At 39.5% G+C, this 16,750-nt stretch overlaps 1 protein-coding gene across 4 annotated transcripts; it reads right to left on the bottom strand.

Moving 5' to 3' along the window:
- Positions 1-219: 219 nt before the first annotated feature.
- rffl (ring finger and FYVE-like domain containing E3 ubiquitin protein ligase) lies at positions 220-16,155 on the bottom strand. 4 transcript variants are annotated; one of them, XR_010914694.1, is made up of 9 exons: positions 15,902-16,155; positions 14,255-14,433; positions 9,042-9,239; positions 8,686-8,940; positions 8,184-8,409; positions 3,452-3,475; positions 2,939-3,149; positions 2,260-2,709; positions 220-725 (listed from the first exon to the last, which is right to left on the bottom strand). XR_010914694.1 is itself a non-coding variant. In XM_067508242.1 (8 exons), the coding sequence occupies exons 2-7, from the start codon at positions 14,429-14,431 to the stop codon at positions 2,965-2,967; spliced, it is 1,065 nt and encodes a 354-aa protein (XP_067364343.1). In that variant the 5' UTR covers positions 14,432-14,433; positions 15,902-16,155; the 3' UTR covers positions 220-2,709; positions 2,939-2,964. The 4 variants fall into 4 exon arrangements, 3 of the variants coding, with proteins under 3 accessions (XP_067364343.1, XP_067364345.1, XP_067364344.1); XM_067508242.1 differs by having other exon boundaries at positions 220-2,709; XM_067508244.1 differs by having other exon boundaries at positions 220-2,709; positions 8,193-8,409; positions 15,902-16,154.
- Between the last annotated feature and the right edge of the window lie 595 nt (positions 16,156-16,750).

The raw sequence follows: 16,750 nt of genomic DNA, 5'->3' as shown, positions 1-16,750 counted from the left end.
TCAATGCTTTTTGGATTATTTGGACGGTAACGCTCCCTTCCCCATTTTAAAGTTACTCATCCTCAATTGTGAAGAACATAAAGAAATTGATATTTTTCACAAATGCTGCACATTAAAGCAATGTGTAACTATTAAAATTAAAAATATATATATTACACAGAGACAAATACAAGGTCATGGATACTGCTTGAGAGTAATGGTACAAAATTACAACACAGATACACACAAAAAAAGCGTTTTATTACAAAATTATTCTGTAAAGTTCACTCAGAACAAAAGCTTCTTGTTTCTTAAAATCTCTCTTTTACAGATTCCAGTGAGGTTTTAAAGAACATTACAAAGTGTCTGAATTGTGATAAAATTAGTTGAAAGAGGTTTCTGCTGAACAGTCAGTGTTAACATCTCTCACTGAGATAAAAGTTACAGTTCCCAACCTGAGGTCTGAACCCCTCCGGTGGGTCACAATTTAAATTTGAGGGGTCCAACAGAAAAAACTAAAGATTGTTGCACAAACCTGAATTATTTTATGGATTTTAACAAGCGTAAAGCTGAAAGAAGAAACACAGCTTGATGTTAGCATGCAAGCTTCCAGCTGTGTTGGTCTTCCCCTGATAGAGGTTTGGTCATAGAAAACTGTCACAGTGTTGTAATCATGGCGCTATTCACTCATATTGTAGAACAGGAACCAAAGTGCAGTTTGACTTAATGGACTACGGATCACAATCCTGGAAAAAAACCGTAAGGAAAAAATTACAGATTAAATGTGTGCTTCCAAAGTTATAAGAAATTTAAGTATAAACTATCATTTCGGCAAAACATATATTCAAATCTAAATATTCACAAGAAAACTCAAACTCAATATCAACAGAGCTCAAACAAAAAGAAAAAAGGATCAACTCATTCTCTAAGATCGTCCAATAAGTTCTGTGACCAAAACTTGAACCAAGCAGCTCAAAAGTGCAATCAATTACAAAACAACACAAAGCTTATATTAAATTAAAGAACTGCTAAGTCTGTGGTGAAGATTAGTAAGTCATATTGTTCTTTGACTTCGCACGTGGAGTTCATCAGGGAAGCAGCCTAGGACGTATTGTTTAAAACCATCATAGATTTATAAGTATTATCCAAAATATAAGTGAATCCTTTTGTTCAGTCTTTTCCAGAGTCAGAAAAGAAGTATGTCCACAGCAGAGGTCTAGGTCTAGAAAGGGCAATAGCCAGGAGTTAAGTTTTGGGAATGATTTTCAGCTGCAGCTGTTTTACTCACATATGAAATATAAAGCCCCTTTTTTTTTTATAGTCACCAAAACTATGTAAAACCTGAGTCACTTTTCTCCAATAAGCACTGGACTGCAATATCATTTTAGAAAAAATATATCCTCACTCTACAAAATTAGTTGTTAGCTCTATTTAATATTTTTTAAAAAGTAACAATTTGTATAATTTTTTTAAAGCAGTTACAAGTATGGAATTATTGAGTGAAAGCCCAGCCCAGCCAGTCCCAATCCCGGATAAAATGGGAGGGTTGCAGCAGGAAGGGCATCCGGCGTAAAAACATGAGGAACACATTCCGCTGTGGTGACAAGCCAAAAGTCATTGATCTTTTGTTACCTTAAAGTCTTTATACCTGCTAAAGAATTTTATTATTTGAAGCCAAATAAACAATCTGAGCAAAATCATTCATTGTGTAGTTAGAGTTACTCTAACATTAAATGGATAGCCAGCAATTATGACTTCAAATGTATTTTTAAAGTCAGCTCCATTTTTAAGGCAACTGTGAAAGCATTTCTCGATTTGTCACATAAAGGATCCTACGAGCACAGACCTAGGAAACATTCAACTGTTCTTTCAACTGCAGGAAATTCCTCTTCCCATATGAATGTAAAAGTGTGATTGAGCACAAATCACTTGATGTTTAGAAGGTCAGAGGGTATTATACTGTTATTAATACAATATGAAGGCAGTTTTGTTGCTATTCTCTGTAGGTCAGAGACATAATGCATCTCTTCAAGGAAAAACTCAACATCCGCTCTCATTGGCCTAAAGCAGTTTTAATTACCGTTCTAGATTTTATAATTGAAATCAATGCATCAACAGTAACATAGGGATTATGATGGTTAGGTTTGCACTGGGCTACCAAAGTGTTTTTTTTAACCATACTGATCATATTTTATTCCACCTACTGCAGGTTTTTAGCTTTACTTCACTCAGATTTTAGGCAATGTCATGAAAAATGCAGCTGTGAATGGACCTATTCACCTGAGATAGGACCTTTTCCTTTTTGGTTGGACTCTGCCCCTTTGGTAATCTGGAAATTTCTCAAAGCTTCAGGTTTAACTGCCGAATCATCGTGATCACCCCCTCTTCCCTCTGCCACGTATCTGCACTGATGTTTAGGAGGGTGGCGGCGAGAAGCTTGTGAAGGCACAGAGGGTTCATGGTCGATCCATGTAAGGATTAACGTTCATAAATCAGAGATGTGATCCTCCTGTGAAGCTCTAGAGTCAGTCTTTACATTCAGTGTTGCTGAAACAGCGGTTCTGCAGTCTAAAGGTCAAATAAGGACACTTCTTACAGTCTTTAACATGCGTGTACATGTTATATTTTCAAAAATTATCCAAGTTATCCAAATAAGAGCATTTAGGCTCCGTAGAATGTCCTTTCTGGAAGATTTTGTTTTTGTAGTTTATTGCTTGTAGGTGACTGGTCCTACACAGAGAAGACAATGACAGACAGTCAGGCTTAGACAATAGAACAATGAGAAGAGAACTGGAAATGAAAGCACTGTTATTATTTTAACAAAAACTTGACATAACAATTTTTGCAGTTTCCAGCAGAACTGCAAGCAGGTTGAAATTTATTACACTTTGTCTGGAAGCAGGCATTTGGTTAAACTGGGATAAGTCTGATTTGGCTGGTTATAACGGATCAGATGTACCTGGATTCTGGTCGGGGTTGGTGCGATCAGGACCTGAAGACGTGGACAGCTCGGATGACATACTGTCGGCAGATGGGACACTCGCTCATCCTCTTGCCGCACTTGGTGCACGTGACCATGTGACCACACTCTAGCAGGACGCAGTCGATGGGAGAATCCATACAGATTTTGCAGAGATTCTCCTCCTGACCTGGACCCCCACTGCCAGACTCTAGAATAAGATGTGAGAGCACTGTGAGCCATTATATGAAAAATAATGCATAAACATAAACTATGTGTACAGATCACTGTAAAGCAATAATAATCAGAAAGCACATTAGGTGCATCCAGTTGTTTAAATCATTCTCCAGTTTTTTTTCCTTCTTCATTTTTTGTTCCTTTTTTTTTTTTTTTTTTTTTTTAAGTCAAAACAACAGTCTAAAACCCAAAGATATTCAGTTTACGCTGATGGAAAATGCTGAAAATCAGCAAATATTCACATTCACATCACAATATTGTATAAACTGAACTCACCTGAAGCAGTCACACCGTTGGCAGCTGAAAGACAGAAAACACAGTGTTTCTTTCCAGTTTTATCTCATAACAAATAAAAGTGAAGCACATCAATTAAAAATCTCAATTCTACACAGAAGAGCAGCAGTCTCTCCTGCAAAATGCTGATTTGCTTTTAACATTAGTCAAGAATAAAATCAGACACAAATTTTACAGCAAATTGAAAACATGTTTGTCCCTCATTTCTACAGCATGTGAAACAGATACAGTGGATATAAAACCAACCCCTGTTAAAACCCCCGGGTTTAAAACAATGTTAAAAAAAAACTGAAACTGTTCAGTGGGAAAGTCGGAAAGTATCCAGGGCTTGACATTAAGTATGTGCAAGTAGCTGAGACTTTTACTTGCCCATTCGCCAAGTGTATTTGTCCAAAACAGAAAATGTAGACCTATTGGAAAGATCATTTTTAAAAAATCATGGATTTGAACAATATTTTAATTATATACAAAATTTCTAGTTTTCAAAATATTTTCCCCAAAATAACTAAGGTGGCGCAACTGTGGCTCAGTTGTTACAAAGGGTCGTCTACTAATGTCAGAAACATAAGAACTATAAGTTTGTTGGGCTTTACACCTTATTTTTAATAAGCCAATTGATCCAAATTCTGAAGAGGCTGATTAAAAAATAATTTGCAACTTATAACTTTTACATGAGATCAATGAGAGTAAGGGGCCTTTGAATAATGTGTAATAAGATAGATACAGGCAGAAGGGTTATTTCAACCTTTTGTTACAACTAATTAAATTGAGCCGCTCCTCTTACTGAAGAAAACCCCAAAACTATTAAATGTGGATTATTAAATATCAGATCTCTCTCTTCTAAATCTCTGTTAGTATCATCAATTCGATTTATTCTGTCTTAGTGAAACCTGGCAACAGCAGGAAGAATTTGTCAGTCTCAATGAGTCAACCCCCACAAAGTCATATTAATTATCATGTTCCTAGAAGCACAAGCGGAGGTGGAGGAGTAGCAGCAATCTTCCATTCTAGCTTATCAATAAACCTTAGACCTAAACATAGCTATAACTCATTTGAGAGCCTTACTCTTAGCCTTTCACACCAGGGGCAGCTGTCGCTCAGTTGGTAAAGGTAGTTATCCACGGACCACAGGTTGAGTGGTTTGATCCCCTGGCTATATGTCGAAGTGTCCCTGGGCAAGACACTGAATCCCTAACAGCCCCTCCCCAGTGCCGGTCCAAGCCCGGTAGAAATTGAGAAAGGTTGTGTCAGGAAGGGCATCCGGTGTAAAAAACTGTGTCAAATCAACATGCAGACAATGATAAGCTGTGGCGACCCTGAACTCACGGGATAAGCCGAAAGGACAAAAAACTCTTAGCCTTTCACACCCAAACTGGAAAACTCAAAAACCACTATTATTTGTTAACGTGTACCGTCCTCCAGTCCCTTATTCACAGTTTTGGATTGAATTTTCGGATTTTCTATCTAATTTAGTGCATAGTACAGATAAATTATAGTTATATAGTCATTATAGTGGGTGACTTTAACATTCATGTAGATGCTGAGAGTAACTGCCTGAGCACTTCGTATAATTTATTTTTAGATTCAATTGTTTTTTCCCAAAATGTAAATAAACCCACTCACTGTTTTAGTCACATGTTAGACCTTGTCCTTACGTATGGAATTGAAGCGGATAATTTAACAATATTTCCTCACAACTCTCGTCTTTCTGACCATTTTCTAATAACATTTGAATTTACAATAACGGACTATAGAGGAGTTAAAGAAAAATTCCACTATAGCAGATGCTTAAGTGAAAAAGCTGTCAACAAATTTAAAGAAATTATTTCTACATCATTTGCTTCACCATATGTTAATACAATGGAAAGTAGTCTCCTTAATGTTACTCCTGCACAAGTAGATTATCTTGTTGACAATTCTGCAGCCTCACTACGTACAATACTCGATAGTGTTGCCCCTCTGAAAAAGAAGGCAGTAAACCAGAAGAGGCGATCTCCATGGTATAGTTCACAAACTCACAACTTAAAACAGGCAACACAAAAGTTAGAAAGGAAGTGGCGCTCCGGAAATTTAGAAGAATCTCATTTAGCCTGGAAAAATAGTTTAAAAATGTACAAAAAAGCTCTCTGTGATGCCCGAACAGCATATTATTCATCATTAATAGAAGAAAACAAGAACAATCCCCGGTTTCTGTTCAGCACTGTAGCCAGGCTGACTAAAAGCCATAGTTCTGTTGAGCCTAGTTTTACCTTAACTCTGAGCACCAATGACTTCATGACTTTCTTTATGAATAAAATTGTAGCTATTAGAGAAAGAATTCACCAGATCCTCCCTTCATGTACAACATAGATCTTGTACAACATAGATCTTCATGTACAACAGTGCTAGAGTCATCGATAAGGCCCCACTCCCTGTTAGACTGCTTTTTACCCATAGATCTCTCTGAGCTAACTTCAATTATTACCTCATCTAAACTAACAACCTGTCTGCTAGACCCTATTCCAACTAAGCTGCTCAAGGAAGCTTTACTCTTAATAGATACGTTCGTATTAGATATCATCAATCTACCTTTAGAAACAGGCTATGTACCACAGGCCTATAAGGTAGCTGAAATTAAACCATTACTTAAAAAACCCTGTCTTGACCCAGGTGTTTTAGCCAATTACAGACCAATATCTAATCTCCTTTATTTCTAAAATAATTGAAAAGGTAGTTGCAAAACAATTATGTGATCACCTTCATAGGAATAATTTGTATGAAGACTTTCAGTCAGGATTTAGACTTCATCATAGTACAGAAACAGCACTGGTAAAAGTCACCAACTATCTTCTCACGGCCTCAGATAATGGACTGGTCTCTATACTTGTTCTGTTAGATCTTAGTGCTGCATTTGATACCATTGATCATAACATTTTATTACAGAGACTGGAACATGAAATTGGGATTAAAGGAACTGCACTAGGTTGGTTTAAATCTTATCTATCTGATAGATTTCAATTTATTCATGTTAATGATGAATCCTCCATGCACACAAAGGTTAGCTATGGAGTTCCACAAGGCTCTGTGTTAGGACCAATACTTTTTACTTTATATATGTCTCCTTTAGGCAACATTATTAGAAAACACTCCATAAATTTCCACTGTTATACTGATGATACCCAGCTATATGTATCTATGGAACCAGATGAAAATAATCAGTTAATAAAGCTTCAAGCCTACAAGACATAAAGGCCTGAATGTCCCACAATTTATTACTTTTAAACGCAGACAAAACTGAAGTCATAGTATTTGGTCCCAAAAATCTAAGAAATATGATGTCCAACCATATTGTTACTCTAGATGGCATAAGTCTGGCCTCCAGTGCTACTGCAAGGAACCTTGGAGTTATTTTTAACCAGGATTTGTCCTTTAACTCACAAATAAAACAAAACTCTAGAATAGCCTTCTTCCACCTACAGAACATTGCCAAAATTAGGAGCATCCTGTCTCAAAGTGATGTCGAAAAACTGGTCCATGCATTTGTTACTTCTAGGTTGGACTACTGTAATTCCCTACTTTCAGGATGCCCCAGTAACTCCCTAAAGAGCCTGCAATTAATCCAAAATGCTGCAGCAAGAGTGCTGACTGGAACTAGCAAGAGAGATCATATTTCAACTTCACTAGCTTCTCTCCATTGGCTTCCCATTAAATTTAGAATAGAATTTAAAACCCTGCTTCTTACATATAAAGCTCTGAATGGTCAGGCTCCATCATATATAGAAGACCTCATAGTTCCATATCATCCCAGTAGACCACTTCGCTCTCAGAATGCAGGCCTACTTGTTGTTCCCAGAATTTCCAAAGGTAGAATGGGAGGTAGAGCCTTTAGCTATCAAGCTCCTCTCTTGTGGAACAAGCTCCCAGTTCAGATTCTGGAAGCAGACACCCTCTCTACTTTTAAGTCTAGGCTTAAAACCTTCCTCTTTAATAAAGCATATAGTTAGTTATAGCTGCTACAGGCTTAAACTGCTGGGGGACCCACCCCCCAATGCACTGAGCTTCTTTTCTCCTTTTGACCCTCTCTCTTCTCCTCTCACCCCACAATTGTCACCACTGTATGACATTAACTTGGTGTGTTTTCCCCCGTAGTTGTCTTTGTCCTTCTCTGTCTCCCTCTCTCTGTCCCTTTCTGCAGGTGTCCCTGGCTTTGGAACTGTGTGTTTTCCAGTGTGCAGCTACTGGTTCTACCAATGTGCCTGATGTTTTGTTGCTCTTTTCTTTTCTCTCTCCACTTTCCACTCACCCTAATCGGAGAAGGCCGCCCACCCTGAACCTAGTTCTGATGGAGGTTTTTTCCGTTAAAGGGAGTTTTTCCTCTCCACTGTTGCCTAGTGCTTGCTCAAGAGGGAATTGTTGGGTTCTCTCTATACATCTTTATAATTTTTAATTAAAAGAGTTACAGTTCTTTTTACATTGCAGAGCTATTTCATACCGAAGTATTTCTGTATCATGTGACATCCTGTAGGTGGGGCTGTTTGTGTTTACTCAGCCTGATTTTGTTCTGTTGGATGTTAAAATTAAAAACTTTCGTATTAATAAAAATATCTATGAAAATCCAAAAGTGCCGATTCTCTTTCCCTTTTGTCACTTTTTCTAAGTCCTGCACCTGATCATAGCTGGGTTACACATTACACACCTGTTCCTTGGTAATTGCATTGTGCATTCCAAATATCACCTGACTGACCCAGTAGGTTCTGCTGGTCCTTGTACAGCCGGCGCACTCTCTCCATCAGCTCCCACTTCTCACAGCAGCCTTTGTAGTTGACAAAGTTCCTGGCAAGGATTTCCTTTAGTTGTCGGACGCTGAGCACCTCAATATCATCTAGACAGCTCAGATCGGACAGAGAAGCCCTGCGGCCTGAAATCGGGGCCTCCTCAGCGTCCCCCTCAGCGTCCCAGGTCTGAACCAAAGAGTCAAAAGATAAAGGGTCAGTCACAAGATCCAGACACAAACAAAAAAATCAAGCATAAAACATAAAACACAGAGAAAGTCTCTCAAATGTGCTTCTAAAATGTTTATGAGAAATTAAACAAAAGAAGCAAGACTTGGTGAAACATTAAAAGCTTCTTCAAGAAAATAATCACTGGTTTACATGACTTCAGAATTAAGGTACAGTTGCAGCTGAAGTTCAAGGTCTATAAAAAGTGTAATTAGTGAATTCCTGCTCTGGTTTTACCTGCTCCTCGTCCTGAATATCCGGCTCAGGGGCGGCAGTCTCTGTTGGTGGGGCTGGTGCTTCAGGCTGTACTGGAGGTGGATCAGGGTTCAGGATCAACGTGGTTGTGATGGGGTCAGGGGCTAATGCAGAGATGTGAAGGGTGAGGTCAGGCAGGTCAGAGGTAACAGAGGGGGGATCAGGGCTTGGAGTATAAGGAGTGGTGCCACTGGATGGTGAAGACTGGTGACCCAGGACCAGTTCTACCAACTCCTCCTGAAGAACAGGACACACTGGTTTTAATGGAAGAGGCCTCAGTTGTGTTTGTTACTTATGATCATTTTTTTCAGAGCGAGCTACTGAATGATCGATCTCACCTTCTCTCTGCACAGGTGTGTTGAGACCTCATGTAGGTTCAGGTAGTCTCTAAGCTCCTTCACTTTGAGCTTCATAAGCTCTGCCCGTTCCATCAGGTTGCCATAGAAACGCTGACAGGTGTGACAGAGGCGAGGCCGGGGCTCTTGGTGTGCAGAGCAGCGGCTGCAGTAGTTCTTCTTACAGTCCACACACACATGCTTAGAGAGAGGGGTGGAGAGACGACTGTATTAACCACATTTTCCTACACTGTCAAAGCAGCTGGACTGACCAGCTGACAGGAAGTATATAGTATATAGTAGTTTATATATCTAGGAGACTATTAATGAATAGCTGTTCAACACCTCTCTGACCTTTGCTCTTTGCTGTGGTGAACCTTTACACCCACCTACCAAACAGATGCAGTTAAACACACATCATATGTTTAAACACATTAAATGAGAAATTATGGCCTGCAGACTCAGACATAATTTTTTACAATACAACCTTTCAATCCTACTGTGACTGAAACTTTACATCCCTGATTATCACTGCACTTCTGTTAGTTATTATAATGTCAACTGTTACATCAAGAGCACATAACACAGCACTGAGGAATTTGTTCAAATTGTAGTAAAATCCTTTCCTATCTGTCCCATGAAACTAAAACATTAGCACTATGTTTAACTGTTTTCTAGTTGACTTGTAGTTTTGCTGCTGAGTATACAGTAATGACAACCTAATTTGCCATTGTGTTTATTAAAAGTCTATAAAATAAAACTGTATGTGGTCAGAAAAACAGATACCAGCATACCCATTTATACTTGAACATGGTGTCTTGTTTTTCTTTAACAAATTTGAATTTTGTTTTTTTTTTTTTGTCCCTACACCTTTATACCTTTTCTTGGTTAAATTGTCTTACTCTGTGTTTTGTTGGATTGTTTGTATTCTTTATATTTGTGTCTCGCTTATTCTTCAGCTGTTGCTGTTGTGCTTGAACCTGTGCAACACAAGACTTGCCTGGATATACCTCAATCTGCACCATGAGTTTCTTTATGATTCTATTATTTTGTATTGTGTCAACAACTTGAAATGACATCCTTCTTCTGTGCATTAGAAAAACTCCTGCACGTTGGTGCAGCAGACCTTTTTTGTCCCTGCCTATCTCTACACTGACTACTGGCACAACAAATACAAAACAAATCTTATTTAGAAGGCAATAAAAACCAGCACCCATGTTTCTTTAAGTCCTAGTAACAACTGCAATTTGACGGTTCAGTGGTTATATAGACCATCTCCTCCAATGTCTGCTCTCTCTTCTGCCTTACAGTAGTCTCAGTAAACAAACTTTGAAACCTGAAACCTTTCTCATGACTTCTTTAAGACCTTTGTGATCATATTAAGTTAATCTGACCATTTTAAAAGAGATTCAGGCACTTTGTGTAATTGTGGCTAATTCCCAGAGTCCATCAGAAATGATGGCAGAGAAACTCCCGAGGAATGAAAGTAAACAAAAGGACCTGCCAAGAACGCTGATGATGTGAAATTGTTTATGTTTGTAATGAATCAGGAGGGGCTGTGTGTGTGTGTGTGTGTGTGTGTGTGTGTGTGTGTGTGTGTGTGTGTGTGTGTGTGTGTGTGTGTGTGTGAGTGTGTGTGTGTGTGAGAGAGAGAGAGAGAGAGAGAGAGAGAGAGTGGACCAAATAAGGAGGGGTCCAGTGAGTCAGATCTTTGAACAGCAAAGTCCCATCAGTCCTCACCGCGATCACTGACTGCGTTTACATGCACTTAAATGGTAAATGTCCGCTTATATAGCGCTTTTATCCAAAGTGCTTTACAGTGTTGCTTCTCATTCACCCATCCACACACACCAATGGTGGTGGCTGCCATACATGGTGCTCACCTGACAAAATGGGAGGAACTGGGGGTTAAATGTCTTCCCCAAGGACACTCCCACATGTAGCCGGGACCAAGGATTGAACCACTGACCCTGTGATACATGGTCACTGCCTTACCACCTATAATAAAACAACCACCCCTTAACCTTAACCTGAGTAGTCAGGAAAAATCCGCTTTCTCTGGTAATTGGAAAATTTTGTTTAAATGCACTTAAGAAACGTGTTTACTGGAAATCCGTGTATAAACGCAGCAGAAGAGAAAACCGATTTATTCATGAATGATCTCTCCTTTAATTCATTCTCTCACTCAGCTGCATGTTCCATCTGCAGCCTTTTGTTAATCACGCACGTTAATTGCGCGCAGTTGAAGAAAACTGATTAAAACCCTGGTTACATTTAGACATCACAAAAATGCAACCACAAGGGGGCACAAGCCAGTGTCTTCTTGTACCAGTCCCAACTTTGGATAAATGCAGAAGGTTGTGTCAAATTAAAATCATGACTTCCATACCGGATCGCACAGGGCCTGAGTTAACAATAATCGCCAGCAATGCTGTTGACCTATAGGATGCTGGTGGAAATTGGGCTAAGGAGAGGAAAGAGGTGTTTTATTATGCAGAGAGAAAAAGAAGAAATCGAAGAGTGACAGTAGGGAATCTGACAGGGAAGGATAGAGAGTTGGTTGACATGATGCGGAGAAGGAAGGTGAATATACTGTGTGTCCAGGAGACCAGGTGGAAAAGTAGCAAGACTTGAAGCTTAGCAGCAGGGTTCAGGTTGTTCTGCCATGAGTTGGATAGGAAGTGAAATGGAGTAGGAGTTATCCTGCAAGAGGATCTTGTGAGGAATGTTCTAGAGGTGAAAAGAGTATCAGACAGGTTGATGAGTCTGAAGCTGGAAATTGAAGACATGATGTTCAATGTTGTTAGCGGTTATGTCCCACAGGTAGGATGTGAGTTAGAAGAGAAGGAGAAATTCTGGATTGAGTTAGATGAAGTGATGCAGAGCATCCCCAGAGGTGAGAGAGTGGTGATTGGTGCAGATTTCAACGGACATGTAGGTGAAGAGAACAGAGGTGATGAGAATGTGATGGGCAGGTTTGGTCTTCAGGACAGGACCCAGAGGACAGATGGTGGTAGACTTTGCAAAGAGGATGGAAATGGCTGTAGTGAACACTTTCTTCCAGAAGAGGCAGGAACATAGGGTAACGTACAAGAGCGGAGGTAGAAGCACTCAGGTGGACGACATCTTGTGTAGACGTAATCTGAAACAGATCACTGCAAAGTGTTGGTAGGGGAGAGTGTAGCCAGACAACACAGGATGGTGGTGTGTAAAATGACTCTGATGGTGAAGAAGATGAAGAGGATGAAGGCAGAGCAGAGGACGAATTTGTGGAAGCTGAAAAAGGAAGAATGTTTTACAGTTTTCAGGGAGGAACTTAGACAGACTCTGGGTGGTTTGAAGGTGCTTCCATATGACTGGAGCAATACAGCTAATGTGATCATGGAGACAGGTAGGAGGGTACTCGGTGTGTCTTCTGGAAAGAGGAAAGTGGACAAGGAGACTTGGTGGGGGAATGAGGAAGTTCAGGAGTGTATACAGAGAAAGAGGTTAGCTAAGAAGAAGTGGGACACTGAGAGGACTGAAGAGAGTAGACAGGAGTACAGGGAGATACAGCGTAAGGTGAAGGTAGAGGTGGCAAAGGCCAAACAAAGAGCATATGAGGACTTGTATGTTAGGTTGGACACTAAGGAGGGAGAGGTGGATTTGTACAGGTTGGTGAGACAAAGAGAGAGTGATGGGAAGGATGTGCAGCAGGTTAGTGTGATTAAAGATAAGGATGGAAATGAATTGACAGGTGCCAGGAGTGTGATGGGAAGATGGAAGGAGAAATTTGAAGAGTTGATGAATGAGGAAAATGAAAGGGAACAAAAAGTAGAAAAGGTGACTGGTGTGGAGCAGGTAGTAGCAAAGATTAGTAGGAATGAAGTGAAGGAGATGTGCAGAGCTGTGGCAACTACAGAGGAATAAAGTTGATGAGCCAAACAATGAAGTTGTGGGAAAGAGTAGTGGAAGCTCAGCTAAGGACAGAGGTGAACATTTGTGAGCAGCAATATGGTTTCATGCCTAGAAAGAGTCCAACAGATGCAGTAATTGCTTTGACGATGCTGATGGAGAAGTACAGAGAAGGTCATAGGGAGTTGCATTGTGTCTTCGTAGATTTAGAAAAAGCGTATGACAGGGTGCCGAGAGACGGAGCTGTGGTATTGTATGAGGACGTCTGGAGTGAAGCTTAGCCTCAGCAAGACAGAATACATGTGTGTGAATGAGAGGATCCCAGGTGGAATGGTGAGGTTACAGGGAGCAGAGGTGAACAAAGTGCAGGACTTTAAGTACTTAGGGTCAACAGCAACAAAGAGTGTGGAAAAGAGGTGAAGAGTCGAGTGCAAGCAGGTTGGAACGGGTGGAGAAAAATGTCAGGTGTGTTGTGTGATAAGAGTATCAGCCAGAATGAAAGGAAAGGTGTTCAAGACAGTGGTGAGACCAGCGATGTTGTTCGGCTTGGAGACAGTGACACTGAAGAAAAGACAGGAGGCAGAGCTGGAGGTAGCAGAGCTTAAGATGTTGAGGTTCTCTTTGGGAGTGACGAGGATGGACAGGTTTAGGAATAAGGACATCAGAGGGACAACTCATGTTAGATGTTTCGGAGATAAAGTCAGAGAGGACAGATTGAGGTGGTTCCAGAAACCAACTTCCCCATTTCCTGCGCAAAGCAGGAAAAGCTGATAAACAGCCTGTTCCACATGCATAAATAGAAACCAAGTTTCATTAAGACCAGGTTGGAAATTCCAAACTACTTCTTTAAAACCCTTCTCTTGACCCAGGTGTTTAGCCAATCATAGACTCATATCCTCATATCTCCCTTTAACTTCTGAATTTTTTTTTATAACTTTGTTTGTGGAACACTGCAAAAACTAGGCCAACGGATGCTCCCTAATGGCCCAATGGTGGCCGACAGCCAACAAAGAGTGTGTGCAATTAAAATAACAGACAAAGTGTCAAACGGGACAGTTTTTCAGGACCACCTCAGAATACGAAAGCAAAGAAATAAACAGAAATGAGTAAGATAAAGACAAAAAAACGAATCACTAAAATCAAACTGAAGGACATTAACTTCACAAACAGCTGCAGTTTATGTGCTTGAATAAATGTTCAGATCATAATCAATCAAGCGACCCTAAAACCACTAACATCTCAAAACAGCAGAATGGGAACCCTCAGCACATCTTTCAGTTTCTGTCTGTTTTTACATGTGGAGACAAAGTGGACTGTGGTACCTTCTTGGCAGTCATGTCGAAGTTCCCCCCGCAAGCCTTACAGGTGTGTTCGGGCGGAGGAGACGGCTGACTGCTGAAAGCTGAGTTGGTGTAGGACTGATTACGTCTCTCATCTCCATTAGACTGCTCCATGTCAGTCGAGTCCATACACATCCAGTTACAGCAGGACGCAAACATGTCTGCAACACACACAGCAACACCCAAAAACACCATAGGAGGAGTTACATACGTCACCCACCTGTCAAAATATGAATATTTTTTTTGAATGGTTTTTAAATAAAGTACTTTTAGAATGTAGTTTTGCTACCTTTACTGACATAAAACAATCACAAAAAATAAGACTTTTGCACTGTTCTCTTCTGCAATCACATAACTTTCGACCAAGCCAGAGTCAAATCCACCATTTTGCCATCTCCTTGTCAAATTGTCTTTCCTTAAATTAAGTCAGTTTGAAACTTTTACATGTTACTGATCCTTCTGACATTCACATATTTCTCAAAGTGAAACCTGACTTAAGAAATTTTTAAATGTGTACTTTTAAAATAATATGACTCTCTTACAGCCACTATAACACGTCCTTAGTTATTCACTTTCGTTTTGTACACTGACTTTAGACCAAACTACATATGAAATGTGGCCAAGTTTATGTTAGGGTGCTTGATTCAGGGGCGTTTAACGTAAATTAGCTGATTACATAGACATTTACCTTTTACTTTTGTCTTCTGACAAAGTCGGCTTTGCTTGTTAAGAATGAGAACTCTGTTTAATGCATCAGAAAAATGTGAACATGTAAGTGTTGTTTGTCGCCTTTGAACACACGCCTAACTGTAGCATTAAATTATGCTTAACTTTACAACGTCTTCGTTTTTCGCTAAAGTGTCAGCCGAGTGGACAAATGTCCTGTGTTCAGTGGGAAAATATGTCGGGCTGTGAGTTGGCAAGAATAGCCGATGGTTGTGAAGCCAGTTTCGCTTAAATCTCGTAATTTGTCATTGGGGTCAGGAACCACGAGCAACCGTTGGCTAACGTTACATATGTCATTATATTTCATTACAGAACATTTAACCGCATTTATACATTGTAACACATTGAACGCAACAAGTGTTCCCCACTATCTGAACTAACACTTTCCAATCTAAGAAGCAAAAACTAAAATTTGAGCGCTTGTTGTCAATAATGTTAAACACAGAACAAAAGACATTTTACTTATGAGTGAGATCTTAATACAAGTTCCGTGTTGTGTTGCACAAACACATCACCACTTTTTGTTACCAAACCTTACCATACGTGACTTGGCAAAAGACGTAACTAAGATAAAACTGATTTACATTTAATATAAACCGAATGCCAATACATATTTAAATAGTAATACATTTAGTGAAGTTTAAGGAGGAAAAGGCGTTCAGAAGCGAGCCAAAAATCCAATTAAATCAACTATTTGTTAACGGAGTCTGGGCTGCTAGCAGGACACAGGCTATGCTAACATTAGGCTAGTTAGTAAAGTTTATTTAAACTAAAGACTGAAACTAACACACACCAACAAAGCAGACCACGGCAGCAGCAGGTTAAACTTCCTAAATGACATGTAAATGTAAATGTAAACTAACACCTGACCAACGCGTTTATCGACACAATGAAGCTTCTTACCTGTTATCAGGGCTGCTGCTGCTGCTGCTAGCAGACAGCTAACTAACCACTGAGGACCTGCTAGTTCACTAACACTAACTAGTAGTTTAGTCGGCTCGTTGTTCGTTGATCAGCATGATGAGAGTTGAGCTGCTTGGTCAAAATGAAACATTGAGAAATTTTTTAAAAAAAAGAAACTTGTCGTACTGAAGAGATGAATAACACGGTGTCCTTAACCAGGAAGAGCTCGGCTACCTACACACACACTTACACACAAAACAAACACACACCTCTCTTCACAACGGACTTATTGAAAACTGTCTCGACAAACGTAGAAAGGTGTTCACACACACTAAGTAAATTAAGTTTACTTGTCTCATAATTTTTGTTTTACAAATATTCTGCAGGTATTTCTGAAATACTTCATTTACATACACCATTTACTCCAAAGTATTGCTCTATATTTCCCTGATCATTTTTAGGATTTGTCCTAACAAAAAACACCTGGCTGTTGTTGGACTACTCCTATAAATGTGGTAACATTTCCAAATACAAAAAAGGACTGTTGCCTTTGCTCTGTCCAAACTTCAAGTCTCTTGTAAGTTAACCTACACCTATTAGTATTTACACTTCAAAGTTTAGGAAATGTCATTAGAAAATACCTTAATGAAGCTGTTACCTTAACACAGTGCAATAAAAAGTACTACGTTCAAATTTGTACTCAAGTATATTCTCTTTAACCAAAAGTCAGTGGTGGAAGGTGACAATGAAAAGGATCAAAATTTATCAATACACAGAAAAACAAAAACAGAATGAGGTTTAATATTTATTTTTTTTTACTTTGGATTAAAAAGCAACTGAAAACCTGAC

Source organism: Channa argus, chromosome 6 (genome assembly GCF_033026475.1).
Source record: "Channa argus isolate prfri chromosome 6, Channa argus male v1.0, whole genome shotgun sequence".
In the NCBI taxonomy this organism is placed as follows: Eukaryota; Metazoa; Chordata; class Actinopteri; order Anabantiformes; family Channidae; genus Channa; species Channa argus.
The sequence above is the reverse complement of the archived record's forward strand: the minus strand, read 5'-3'. Positions and strand labels throughout refer to the sequence as shown.

Coding starts and splice junctions, on each gene's coding strand:
- rffl (XM_067508242.1), bottom strand. CDS start 14,431: ATGTTTGCGTCCTGCTGTAACTGGATGTGTATGGACTCGACTGACATG. Junction 9,240..14,254: donor TCGACATGACTGCCAAGAAG/GTACCACAGTCC, acceptor CCTCTCTCTAAG/CATGTGTGTGTGGACTGTAA. Junction 8,941..9,041: donor CACACCTGTGCAGAGAGAAG/GTGAGATCGATC, acceptor CCTGTTCTTCAG/GAGGAGTTGGTAGAACTGGT.